The sequence below is a fragment of the Oncorhynchus gorbuscha genome, linkage group LG10, assembly GCF_021184085.1.
Source record: "Oncorhynchus gorbuscha isolate QuinsamMale2020 ecotype Even-year linkage group LG10, OgorEven_v1.0, whole genome shotgun sequence".
NCBI classification, from domain to species: domain Eukaryota; kingdom Metazoa; phylum Chordata; class Actinopteri; order Salmoniformes; family Salmonidae; genus Oncorhynchus; species Oncorhynchus gorbuscha.
This window is the reverse complement of record NC_060182.1, coordinates 13,924,384-13,936,883: the sequence shown is the minus strand read 5'-3', so window position 1 is coordinate 13,936,883 and position 12,500 is coordinate 13,924,384. Positions and strand designations below refer to the sequence as shown.

The 12,500-nt window shown below is 49.0% G+C and overlaps 1 protein-coding gene across 5 annotated transcripts in view; it reads right to left on the bottom strand.

Annotated features, from left to right (window-relative positions):
* LOC124045576 (ERC protein 2-like) overlaps positions 1-12,500 on the bottom strand; it is a 629,643-nt gene that overhangs the window by 290,596 nt on the left and 326,547 nt on the right. For all 5 annotated transcript variants that reach the window (XM_046364959.1, XM_046364957.1, XM_046364960.1 and 2 more), the window contains one exon: positions 11,640-11,827. In XM_046364959.1, the coding sequence (XP_046220915.1) occupies positions 11,640-11,827 (188 nt within the window). The remainder of the gene's footprint in view (positions 1-11,639; positions 11,828-12,500) is intronic.

Genomic DNA, 12,500 nt, shown 5'->3' with positions numbered 1-12,500 from the left:
TACTGTGTCAGATGGCCCTGGATGGTACTGTGTCAGATGGCCCTGGATGGTACTGTGTCAGATGGCCCTGGATGGTACTGAGTCAGATGGCCCTGGATGGTACTGTGTCAGATGGCCCTGGATGGTACTGTGTCAGATGGCCCTGGATGGTACTGTGTCAGATGGCCCTGGATGGTACTGAGTCAGATGGCCCTGGATGGTACTGTGTCAGATGGCCCTGGATGGTACTGAGTCAGATGGCCCTGGATGGTACTGTGTCAGATGGCCCTGGATGGTACTGTGTCAGATGGCCCTGGATGGTACTGTGTCAGATGGCCCTGGATGGTACTGAGTCAGATGGCCCTGGATGGTACTGAGTCAGATGGCCCTGGATGGTACTGTGTCAGATGGCCCTGGATGGTACTGTGTCAGATGGCCCTGGATGGTATTGAGTCAGATGGCCCTGGATGGTACTGAGTCAGATGGCCCTGGATGGTACTGTGTCAGATGGCCCTGGATGGTACTGTGTCAGATGGCCCTGGATGGTACTGTGTCAGATGGCCCTGGATGGTACTGTGTCAGATGGCCCTGGATGGTACTGTGTCAGATGGCCCTGGATGGTACTGTGTCAGATGGCCCTGGATGGTACTGAGTCAGATGGCCCTGGATGGTACTGTGTCAGATGGCCCTGGATGGTACTGTGTCAGATGGCCCTGGATGGTACTGAGTCAGATGGCCCTGGATGGTACTGAGTCAGATGGCCCTGGATGGTACTGTGTCAGATGGCCCTGGATGGTACTGAGTCAGATGGCCCTGGATGGTACTGTGTCAGATGGCCCTGGATGGTACTGTGTCAGATGGCCCTGGATGGTACTGTGTCAGATGGCCCTGGATGGTACTGTGTCAGATGGCCCTGGATGGTACTGAGTCAGATGGCCCTGGATGGTACTGTGTCAGATGGCCCTGGATGGTACTGTGTCAGATGGCCCTGGATGGTACTGAGTCAGATGGCCCTGGATGGTACTGTGTCAGATGGCCCTGGATGGTACTGAGTCAGATGGCCCTGGTCACCAAACCAGCACACCTGCTCCTAAATATACAGTACACACAAACACATTCAATAGACATATACAGGAAATGTGTCAACACTCACTGTGTATATATATATGTGTGTGTGTGTGCGTGTGTGTGGCCGTGTGTGTGTGTGCCTGTGTGTGGCCGTGTGTGTGTGTGCCTGTGTGTGACCGTGTGTGTGTGTGTGTGTGTGTGTGTGTGTGTGTGTGTGTGTGTGTGTGTGTGTGTGTGTGTGTGTGTGTGTGTGTGTGTGTGTGTGTGTGTGTGTGTGTGTGTGTGTGTGTGTGTGTGTGTGTGTGTGTGTGTGTGTGTGTGTGTGTGTGTGTGTGTGTGTGTGCGTGTGTGTGTGTGTCCGTGTGCCAGCTGAGATTCAGGTACTACCCTCAGCCAAACATCAACCAACTCCTCTATCTCACATTGGATACAAACACTCACACACCATCCCTGAAACCCTCCCTAACATACCAAAGTGCTTACCCAGCACTACCGCTGATAGGCCAAAGAGCTGGGTTATGAGAGGTTAACTACCACATAGCAGACTGGATGACAGACAGCTACTGCACATCCCTTTACACCAGGACTCACAGCTACCTAAGATCAGTTACAGTTATTCTACAGTAAAACAGACTATGACTGACCTCAGCAGTACCCGTGGTCCTGTGTAGCTCATTTGGTAGAGCATGGCGCTTGTAACGCCAGGGTAGTGGGTTCGATCCCCGGGACCACCCATACGTAGAATGTATGCACACATGACTGTAAGTCGCTTTGGATAAAAGCGTCTGCTAAATGGCATATATTATTATTATTATTATAGCTAAGAAAATGTAGATTCCTATTGATGTGACCTCCTCCTGCTTGAGCTAAACTCAGGTACTTTACCAAAAACTTTCATCTCCTATAGTGGAAGACATCAATTAACATGTCCTGTTCGCTACTTACATCAACATTCTTTTTTCTATGTGGCCAAATGTTATAGGGGGGGGTGTTGAACCCTGGCCCCTCTCTCACCCCAGATAGTCGTTACAGACCTCCTGATGACGCTCCAACAGCAACATGCTGATTAAATCACCGTCCATCCTCCCCTGAGACACACACAACGCCATTGACTTTCATGACATATAACATGGAATTGTCTTTAAATTTTTGTAGCCTAGTGCACTCCACCCTACTCTAACCTACCATACTCTACTACACCACCCTACTCCACCCTACCAAACCCTACTCCACCCCACCCTACCGTTCTCTACCCTACCCTACTCCACCCTACCCTACCCTACTCCACCCTACCCTACTCCACTCTACCCTACTCCACCCTACTCCACATACCCTACTCTACCCTACCCTACTCTACCCCACTCCACCCACCCTACCCTACTCCACCCAACCCTACCCTACTCCACCCTAGTTTATTCCACCCTACCCTACCCTACTCCACCCTACTCTATCCTACTCCACCCTACCCTACACTACTCCACCCTAGTCTACTCCACCCTACCCTACTCCACCCTAGTCTACTCCCACACCATACCCTAACCTACCCTACTCCACTCGACCCTACTACACCCTACCATACCCTACTCCACCCGAGTCTACTCAACCCTACCCTACTCCAAACTACTCTACCCTAGTCTACTCCACCCTACCCCACCCTACCCTACCCCACTCTACCCTACTCCACCCTACCCTACTCCACCCTACCCTACTCCACATACCCTACTCTACCCTACTCCACCCCACACTACTCCACCCTAGTCTACTCCACCCTACCCTACTCCACCCTAGTCTACTCCCCCACCATACCCTAACCTACCCTACTCCACCCCACCCTACCCTACTCCACCCTACCCTATCCTAACCTACCCTACTCCACTCTACCCTACTCCAACCTACTCTACCCTAGTCTACTCCACCCTACTCCACTCTACCCTACCATACCCTACTCCACTCTACCCTACCATACCCTACTCCACCCTAGTCTACACTACCTCACCCTACTCCACCCTAGTCTACTCCCCCCACCATACCCTACCCTAGTCTACTCCACCCTACCCTACTCTACCCTACCCTACCCTACTCCACCCACCCCTACCCTACCATAATCCACCCTAGTCTACTCCACCCGACCCTACCCTAATCCACCTTAGTCTACTCCACACTAGTCTACTCCAGCCTAGTCTACTCAACTCTACCCTAATCCACACTAGTCTACTCTACCCTAGTTTACTCTACCCTACTCTACCCTACTCCACCCTACCCTACTCCATCCTAGTCTACTCCACCCTTGTCTACTCTACCCTACCCTACTCCACCCAGTCTACTCTACCCTACCCTACTCTACCCTAGTCTACTTCACCCAACTCCACTCTACCCTACTCCACCCACCCCTACCATACCATACTCCACCCTAGTCTCTTCCACACGACCCTACCCTAACCTACCCTACTCCAACCTACTCTACTCAACTCTACCCTACTCCACCCTGCTCTACCCTACTCGACTCTACCCTACTCCACCTTAGTCTACTCTACCATACCCTACTCCACCCTACCCTACTCTACCCTAGTCTACTTCACCCTACTCCACCCTCCTCTACCCTAGTCTACTCCACCCTAGTCTAAACTACCCTACCCTACTCCACCTTAGTCTACTCTCTCTACCCTACCCTACCCTAGTCTACTCCACCCTACTCTACTCTACTCTACCCTACTCTACCCTTCTCTACCCTGGTCCGTCCTAGTCTACTCCACCCCACTCAACCCCACTCCACCCTACTCCCCCCTAGTCTACTCTACCCTACTCTACCCTACCCTACTCTAATCCACCCTACTCTAGTCTAACCTACTCCACCCTACCCAACTCTACCCTACTCCACCCTACCATACTCTACCCTACTCTTCCTACTCCACCCTACTCTACTCCACCCTACTCCACCCTACACTACTCTACCCTACTCTAGCCTACCCAACTCTACTCTACTCTACCCTACTCTACTCTACCCCACTCCACCCTACTCTACGCTACCCTACTCTACTACACCCTGTCCTACTCTACCCTACTCCACCCTTGTCTACGCTACCCTACTCTACTCCCCCGTAGTCTACTCTACAATACCCTACCCTACTCTACCCAGCCCTAACCTACCCTAATCCACTTTAGTCTACTCCACACTAGTCTACTCCAGCCTAGTCTATTCTACGCTACTCCACACCAGTCTACTCTACCCTAGTCTACTCTACCCCACTCTACCCTACTCTACCCTATCCTACTCCACCCTAGTCTACTCCACCCTACCCTACATTACTCTACCCTATTCTAATACACCCTACCCTACACTACCCTACTCTACCCTACTCCACCCTAGTCTACTCCACCCTACCCGACCCTACCCTACTCTACTCCAACCAAGTCTACTCCACCCTACCCTACCCTACTCCACTCTTCCCTACTCCACCCTAGTCTACTCCACCCTTTCCTACCCTACTCTACTCCACCATACTCTACCCTACCCCACCCTAGTCTACTCTAACCTACCCTACTCCACCATAGTCTACTCCACCCTACCACACTCCACCCTAGTCTACTCCACCCTACCCTACTCCAACCTAGTCTACTCCACCTTACCCTACCCTACTGCACTCTTCCCTACTCCACCCTAGTCGACTCCACCGTTTCCAACCCTACTCTACTCCACCATACTCTACCCTAGTCTACTCTACCCTACCCTACTCCACCATAGTTTACTCCACCCTACCATACTCCACACTAGTCTACTCTACCCTAGTCTACTCTACACTACTCTACCCTACTCCACCCTACCCTACTCCACCCTAGTCTACTCCACCCTAGTCTACTCTACCCTACCCTACACTACCCTACTCCACCTTAGTCTACTCTCTCTACCCTACCCTACCCTAGTCTACTCCACCCTACTCTACTCTACTCTACCCTTCACTACTCTACCCTACTCTAGTCTACTCTACTCTACCCTACTCCACACTAGTCTACTCTACCCTACCCTACTCCACCCCACCCTGATCTGTCCTAGTCTACTCCACCCCACTCAACCCTACTCTACCCTACTCCACTCTAGTCTATTCCACCCTACTCCCCTCTAGTCTACTCTACCCTACTCCACGCTACCCTACTCTACTCCACCCTAGTCTACTCCACCCTACTCAATCATGCCCTACCCTACTCTACCCTTCTCTACTCTAACCTACTCTACTCCACCCTACCCTAGTCTACCCTACTCCACCCTAGTCCTCTACCCTACCCAACTCTACTCTACTCCACCCTACCATACTCTACACTACCCTACTCTTCCTACTCCACCCTACTCTACTCCACCCTACACTACTCTACCCTACTCTACCCTACCCAACTCTACTCTACCCTACTCTACTTTACCCTACTCTACCCCACTCCACCCTACTCTACTACACCCTGCCCTACTCTACCCTACTCCACCCTTGTCTACTCTACCCTACTCTACTCCACCGTAGTCTACTCTACACTACCCTACCCTACTCTACCTAGCCCTACCCTACCCTAATCCACCTTAGTCTACTCCACACTAGTCTACTCCAGCCTAGTCTACTCTACTCTACCCTACTCCACACTAGTCTACTCTACCCTAGTCTACTCTACCCTAGTCTAATCTACCCTAGACTACTCCACCCTACTCTACTCTACCCTACTCTACCTTTCTCTACTCTACCCTGCTCCGCCCTAGTCTACTCCACCCCACTCAACCCTACCCTACGCTACTCCACTCTAGTCTAATCCCCCCTACTCCCCCCTAGTCTACTCTACCCTACTCTACTCTACCCTACTCTACTCCACCCTAGGCTACTCCATCCAACTCTACCATGCCATGCCCTATCCTACTCTACCCTTCTCTACTCTACCCTACTCTACTCCACCCTACCCTAGTCTACCCTACTCCATCCTACTCTACTCTACACTGCCCTACTCTTCCTACTCCACCCTACTCTACTCCACCCTACACTACTCTACCCTACTCTACCCAACTCTACCCTACCCTACTCTACCCCACTCCACCCTACTCTACTCTACCCTACTCTACCCTACCTTACTCTACCCAACTCTTATCCAACCCATCCTACTCTACCCTACTCTACCCTACCACACTCTACTCTACCGACTACACCCTGCCATACTATACTCTACTCCACCCTACCCTACTCTACTCTACCCTACCCTACTCTACCCTACTCTACCCTACTCCACCCTAACCTAGCCCACTTTACCCTAGACTACTCCACCCTAGACTACTCTACCCTATTCACTCTACTCTACCCTACCCTACTCTGCCCTACTCTACCCTAGCCCACTCTACCCTACTCTACCCCACTCTACTCTATCCTACTCTACCCTACCCAACTCGACTCTACCCTACTCTATCCTACCCTACTCTACCCTGCTCAACCCTACTCTATCCTACCATACTCTACCCAACTCTATTCTACCCTACTCTACCCTAGTCTACTGTACCCTACACTACTACATCCTACCCCATCCAACCCTACCCTAGTCTACTCCACTATGTCCTAACCTACTCTACCCTACCCTACTACATTCTACCCTACCCTATCCTACCATACTCTACTTTATCCTACTCTACCCTACTCTACCCTACTCTACTCTACTCTATCCTACCCATCTCTACCTTATCCTACCCTACCCTACCCTACCCTACTCTACCCTACTCTACCCTAACCTACTCTACTCTACTCTACCCTGCCCTACTATACTCTGCTCTACCCTACTCTACTCTACCCTACTCTACTCTACCCTACTTTACCCTACCCTACTCTACTCTACCCTACCCTACTCTACTCTACTCTACTCTACTCTACTCTACCCTACTCCACCCTACTCTATCCTACCCTACTCTACCCTGCTCAACCCTACTCTATCCTACCATACTCTACCCAACTCTATTCTACCCTACTCTACCCTAGTCTACTGTACCCTACACTACTACATCCTACCCCATCCAACCCTACCCTAGTCTACTCCACTATGTCCTAACCTACTCTACCCTACCCTACTACATTCTACCCTACCCTATCCTACCATACTCTACTTTATCCTACTCTACCCTACTCTACCCTACTCTACTCTACTCTATCCTACCCATCTCTACCTTATCCTACCCTACCCTACCCTACCCTACTCTACCCTACTCTACCCTAACCTACTCTACTCTACTCTACCCTGCCCTACTATACTCTGCTCTACCCTACTCTACTCTACCCTACTCTACTCTACCCTACTTTACCCTACCCTACTCTACTCTACCCTACCCTACTCTACTCTACTCTACTCTACTCTACCCTACTCCACCCTACTCTACCCTACCCTACTCTACCCTACTCTACTCTACCCTACTCTAATCTACCCTACTCTTCTCTACCCTACTTTACCCTACCCTACTCTACCCTACTCTACCCTACCCTACCCTACCCTACTCCACTCTACTCTACCCTACCCTACTCTACTCTACTCTACTCTACCCTACTCCACTCTACTCTACTCTACTCTAATCCACCCTACTCTCAAAAAGTTCAGAGCCTGAGTATTGTATGAGAATCCCGTCCCGTCCAGCAGACTAACCCCACAGTGACCTCTGACCCATGTCCTGACTTCAGAACTGGGGTCACACAGATAGAAGAGTAGGTCTGACAGTAATGAGACAGGAACCCCTGTGTGTGTGTGTGTGTGTGTGTGTGTGTGTGTGTGTGTGTGTGTGTGTGTGTGTGTGTGTGTGTGTGTGTGTGTGTGTGTGTGTGTGTGTGTGTGTGTGTGTGTGTGTGTGTGTGTGTGTGTGTGTGTGAGTGTGAGTGCGTGCGTGCGTGCTCGCGTGCGTGCGTGTCTGACAGTAATGAGACAGGAGCATCAGTAAGATGGACGACCTGAGGGGGAGACTGTGTCCGCTACCTCACTAACATAATACCATCACACACACACACACACACACACACACACACACACACACACACACACACACACACACACACACACACACACACACACACACACACACACACACACACACACACACACACACACACACACTCACTGGCTAGACGTTGACCCTTTTTGAAAAATTTGTTGAAACATACAGAGAGGGAACAGGGAGAGAGGAGGGGAAGAGTCTATAATAAATGCAGATTGGATGGGTTTACTTTTCCATGCAGAATAAAGCATGTGTAATGGGTTATGAATGAAACAAGAAACAAACATTAACCGTCTCTAACAGTCTAAACCATCCAATGTACTGTAAACTATTGAAGGCTGTGTGTGTGTGTGTGTGTGTGTGTGTGTGTGTGTGTGTGTGTGTGTGTGTGTGTGTGTGTGTGTGTGTGTGTGTGTGTGTGTGTGTGTGTGTGTGTGTGTGTGTGTGTGTGTGTGTGTGTGTGTGTGTGTGTGTGTGTCATATGAGTTGGCAGTGTGTTTTTCTAATTTCAAACAAAGCCCTGTTATTTGTACCTATGGATCTCCCACTGAGCACTGGCACACCCCCCACACACACACACACACACACACACACACACACACACACACACACACACACACCTTGGCACCAAGCAACCCCTCATTTGGGCACCCACACCATGCCAATCCATAAATCAGAAGATAATTGAGCAGTAGTGTGCCAGCAATAAAGTCCAGAGAGAATAAACAGCCTGTGGTGTTCTGTCTGTCTGTCTGTCTGTCTGTCTGTCTGTCTGTCTGTCTGTCTGTCTGTCTGTCTGTCTGTCTGTCTGTCTGTCTGTCTGTCTGTCTGTCTGTCTGTCTGTCTGTCTGTCTGTCTGTCTGTCTGTGTTCTGTCTATCTGTCTGTCTGTCTGTGGTGTTCTGTCTATGGGGGTGTTCTGTCTGGGGGTGTTCTGTCTGGGGGTGTTCTGTCCATGGGGGTGTTCTGGTATGGGGTGTGTTCTGTCTGGGGGTGTTGTGGTATGGGTGTTCTGTCTGGGGGTGTTCTGTCTGGGGGTGTTCTGGTATGGGGGTGTTCTGGTATGGGGGTGTTCTGGTATGTGGTGTGTTCACCCCCCCCCCTGTACTATACAGCAGGGTTGCCCAAAGTCGCCCCCCCGATTCAAATAATCATCCCATCATCAAGCTTTGATTATTTCAATCAGCTGTGTAGTACTAGGGTAAAAACCCAAACGGGGGAACTAGGACCAAGTTTGGGGAATCCTGCTATATCACACCCCCATAGGAACCATAGAAACAGAAAAAATAGATCACAAAGAGAAACACCACAAAGATAGATGACAACATAAGGCAGACATATTGAGGAGCTGGGAAATTATATGGCCATGGAGAACTTAACAACACACACAACACACAATGTCCAGTGAGGTAAATGTTCCTTCATTATGTTTCCCCTGCTGGATTAGTAACAGCACTCAGGACATTTGCAAGCAGGGGTCTTTTGTGTGAATCGAGTTTATATTTATTTGGTTTCTATTGTAACTGTCACCGGAGTGCAATCAAACCGAAGGTTCCTGAGTGGTCGATTTTAGACTAAATGTCCCACAGTTTCAAACTTTAATATAGGAAATACAAGTTTGGACACACCTACCCATTCCAGCGTTTTCTTTATTTTTTACTATTTTCTACATTGTAGAATAATACTGAAGACATCAAAACTATGAAATAACACATTGGAATCATGTAGTAACCAAAAAAGTGTTAAACAGATCAAAATATATTATATTGGTGTCCTTCATTCCAGGTGACTACCTCATAAAGCTGGTTGAGAGAATGCCAAGAGTGTGCAAAGCTGTCATCAAGGCAAACAGTGACTTCTTTGAAGAATATAAAATATTTTTTACATTTTTTAAGACTTTGATGTTAACTACACGATTCCATATGTGTTATTTCATAGTTTGGATGTCTTCACTAGTATTCTACAATGTAGAAAATAGTTTTTTTTAAATAAAGAAAATCGCTGGAATAAGTAGGTGTGTCCAAACTTTTGATACTGTATATGAAACCAATGAAACCAATGTTGTGTTGATGATGATGCTGATGGATGGAGAAGACAGAAGATGTGGAACAGAGACGGTAGGTGCAGAGAATGGGATCTCTGGCGGTATCGGTGCCACAACAAAACACTAGTGATACTCACCCAGATCTGCAGACATTGACATAAAAACACATGACACAACCCATTAACCCAGCTGCAACAAAGCTCCGATGGGAAGTCTCATGGCTGTATTCAGGGTCTGTGTATGCAACCAATAGCACAGACTGGAGTAAACCCAAAACATTCAAGTCAAATGGGACACACTCAAATGGATTCTTCCCACAGTTAGGAAATTAGACCCATGACGTAAGTGTTCTCAAGAGTACGAAACTCCAGACAGTTTATCTAAAGTAGCCTCCTCTAGAATGAATCAGATGTAGAATATAGAGCTAGTCATGGACGTCTCATGCACATGTATATATCTGAAGATGCAGTGTTAGCAGAGATAGGTCTGAAAACCAGGCTTAGTTAGTTCCTCTAGCCCTTACCCCTCCCAGTGTTTAGAGGAACCAGATAACTAGCCTTCACACCCCCCATATGGAGTCAACTCTATAGTGCTTAAACCTATCTGGTACTTTCACATCAGCAAAGAGAAACTGTGTGGGTCTAAGAGATAGCATTAGGAGAAGGGTAGAGGTTAGGGGTTAGGGTTAGGATAAGGGCAGGGGTTAGAGTTAGGAGAAGGGTTAGGGATTAGGAGAAGGGTAGGGGTTAGAGTTAGGAAAATGTTATGGGTTAGGAAAAGGGTAGGGGTTATGGGTTAGGAGAAGGGTAGGGGTTAGGGGTTAGGGTTAGGATAAGGGCAGGGGTTAGAGTTAGGAGAAGGGTTAGGGATTAGGAGAAGGGTAGGGGTTAGAGTTAGGAGAAGGGTTGGGGATTAGGAGAAGGGTAGGGGTTAGAGTTAGGAGAAGGTTAGGGGTTAGGAGAAGGGTAGGGGTTAGGGGTTAGGGGTTAGGAGAAGGGTAGGGGTTAGGGGTTATGAGAAGGGTTAGGGATTAGGGATTAGGAGAAGGGTAGGGGTTAGAGTTAGGAAAATGTTATGAGTTAGGAAAAGGGTAGGGGTTATGGGTTAGGAGAAGGGTAGGGGTTAGGGGTTAGGGGTTAGGGATTAGGAGAAGGGTAGGGGTTAGAGTTAGGAAAAGATTATGGGTTAGGAGAAGGGTAGGGGTTAGGGGTTAGGAGAAGGGTAGGGTTTAGGGGTTAGGAGAAGGGTAGGGGTTAGGGGTTAGGAGAAGGGTAGGGGTTAGGGGTAAGGCGAAGGGTAGGGGTTAGGGGTTAGGAGAAGGGTAGGGATTAGGGATTAGGAGAAAGGTAGGGGTTAGGGGTTAGGAGAAGGGTTAGGGATTAGGGATTAGGAGAAGGGTAGGGATTAGGGATTAGGAGAAGGGTAGGGGTTAGGGATTAGGAGAAGGGTAGGGGTTAGGAGAAGGGTAGGGATTAGGGATTAGGAGAAGGGTAGGGGTTAGGATAAGGGTTAGGTAAAAAGAAAGGGTAGAAACTCCAGTGGTAGGGTGGTGACCTCTCACCTCTCCAGCTCGGTGATCTTCTTCTCCTTGTTGGTTCTTTCCGTCTCTTGCTCTCTCAGGATACCCATGAGCCTCTCCACCTCGGCTTGGGACTTCCCAGACTCTTCTCGGTAACGCGTCACTTCCTCCTCCAGCAGCTTGATCCTGTCGCTGACCTCTAACAACTTCCTGGTTGACTCTTCCGTATTCTGGGAGTGTGGAGGACCAAGGAAATAAAGAAGAAAAGAGAGGAGGACCAAGGAAATAAAGAAGAGAGGAAGACAGTCACAAACAGTCAAAACTGTGACAGTCACAAACAGTCACAAACAGTGACAGTCACAAACAGTCACAAACAGTGACAGTCACAAACAGTCACAAACAGTGACAGTCACAAACAGTACTATGAAAGGAGAGACATTCATTATATCATCCTCATCTCATAGAACTCATACTCCTTTCTGGAGCCAGAACCAGGAAGATGCTGCCCCAAAACACTGATACAGGGTCAGATATTTGTTCACCCCTTTATGGTAAAGGATAGGGGGGCGGAAGGGAAAGGGGATACCTAGTCAGTTACACAATTGAATCATTCAACCGAAATACAGTTTTTTCTGCATTTAAACCCAACTCCTCTGAATCAGAGAGGTACGGGATGCTGCCTTAATCAATGTCATTGGCACCCGGGGAACAATTGGTGTTGGGGGTTAACTGCCTTGCTCAAGAGCAGAACGGCAGATTTTTCCACCTTGCCGGCAAGGGGATTCGAACCAATGACCTTTCGGTTACTGGCCCAATACTCTTAACCACTAGGAACCTGTAAACCTTCAGCGGAATCTGCCCTCTATCTCATTCAACCCGGCCCTTTCATTCCTTTCTTCTTAG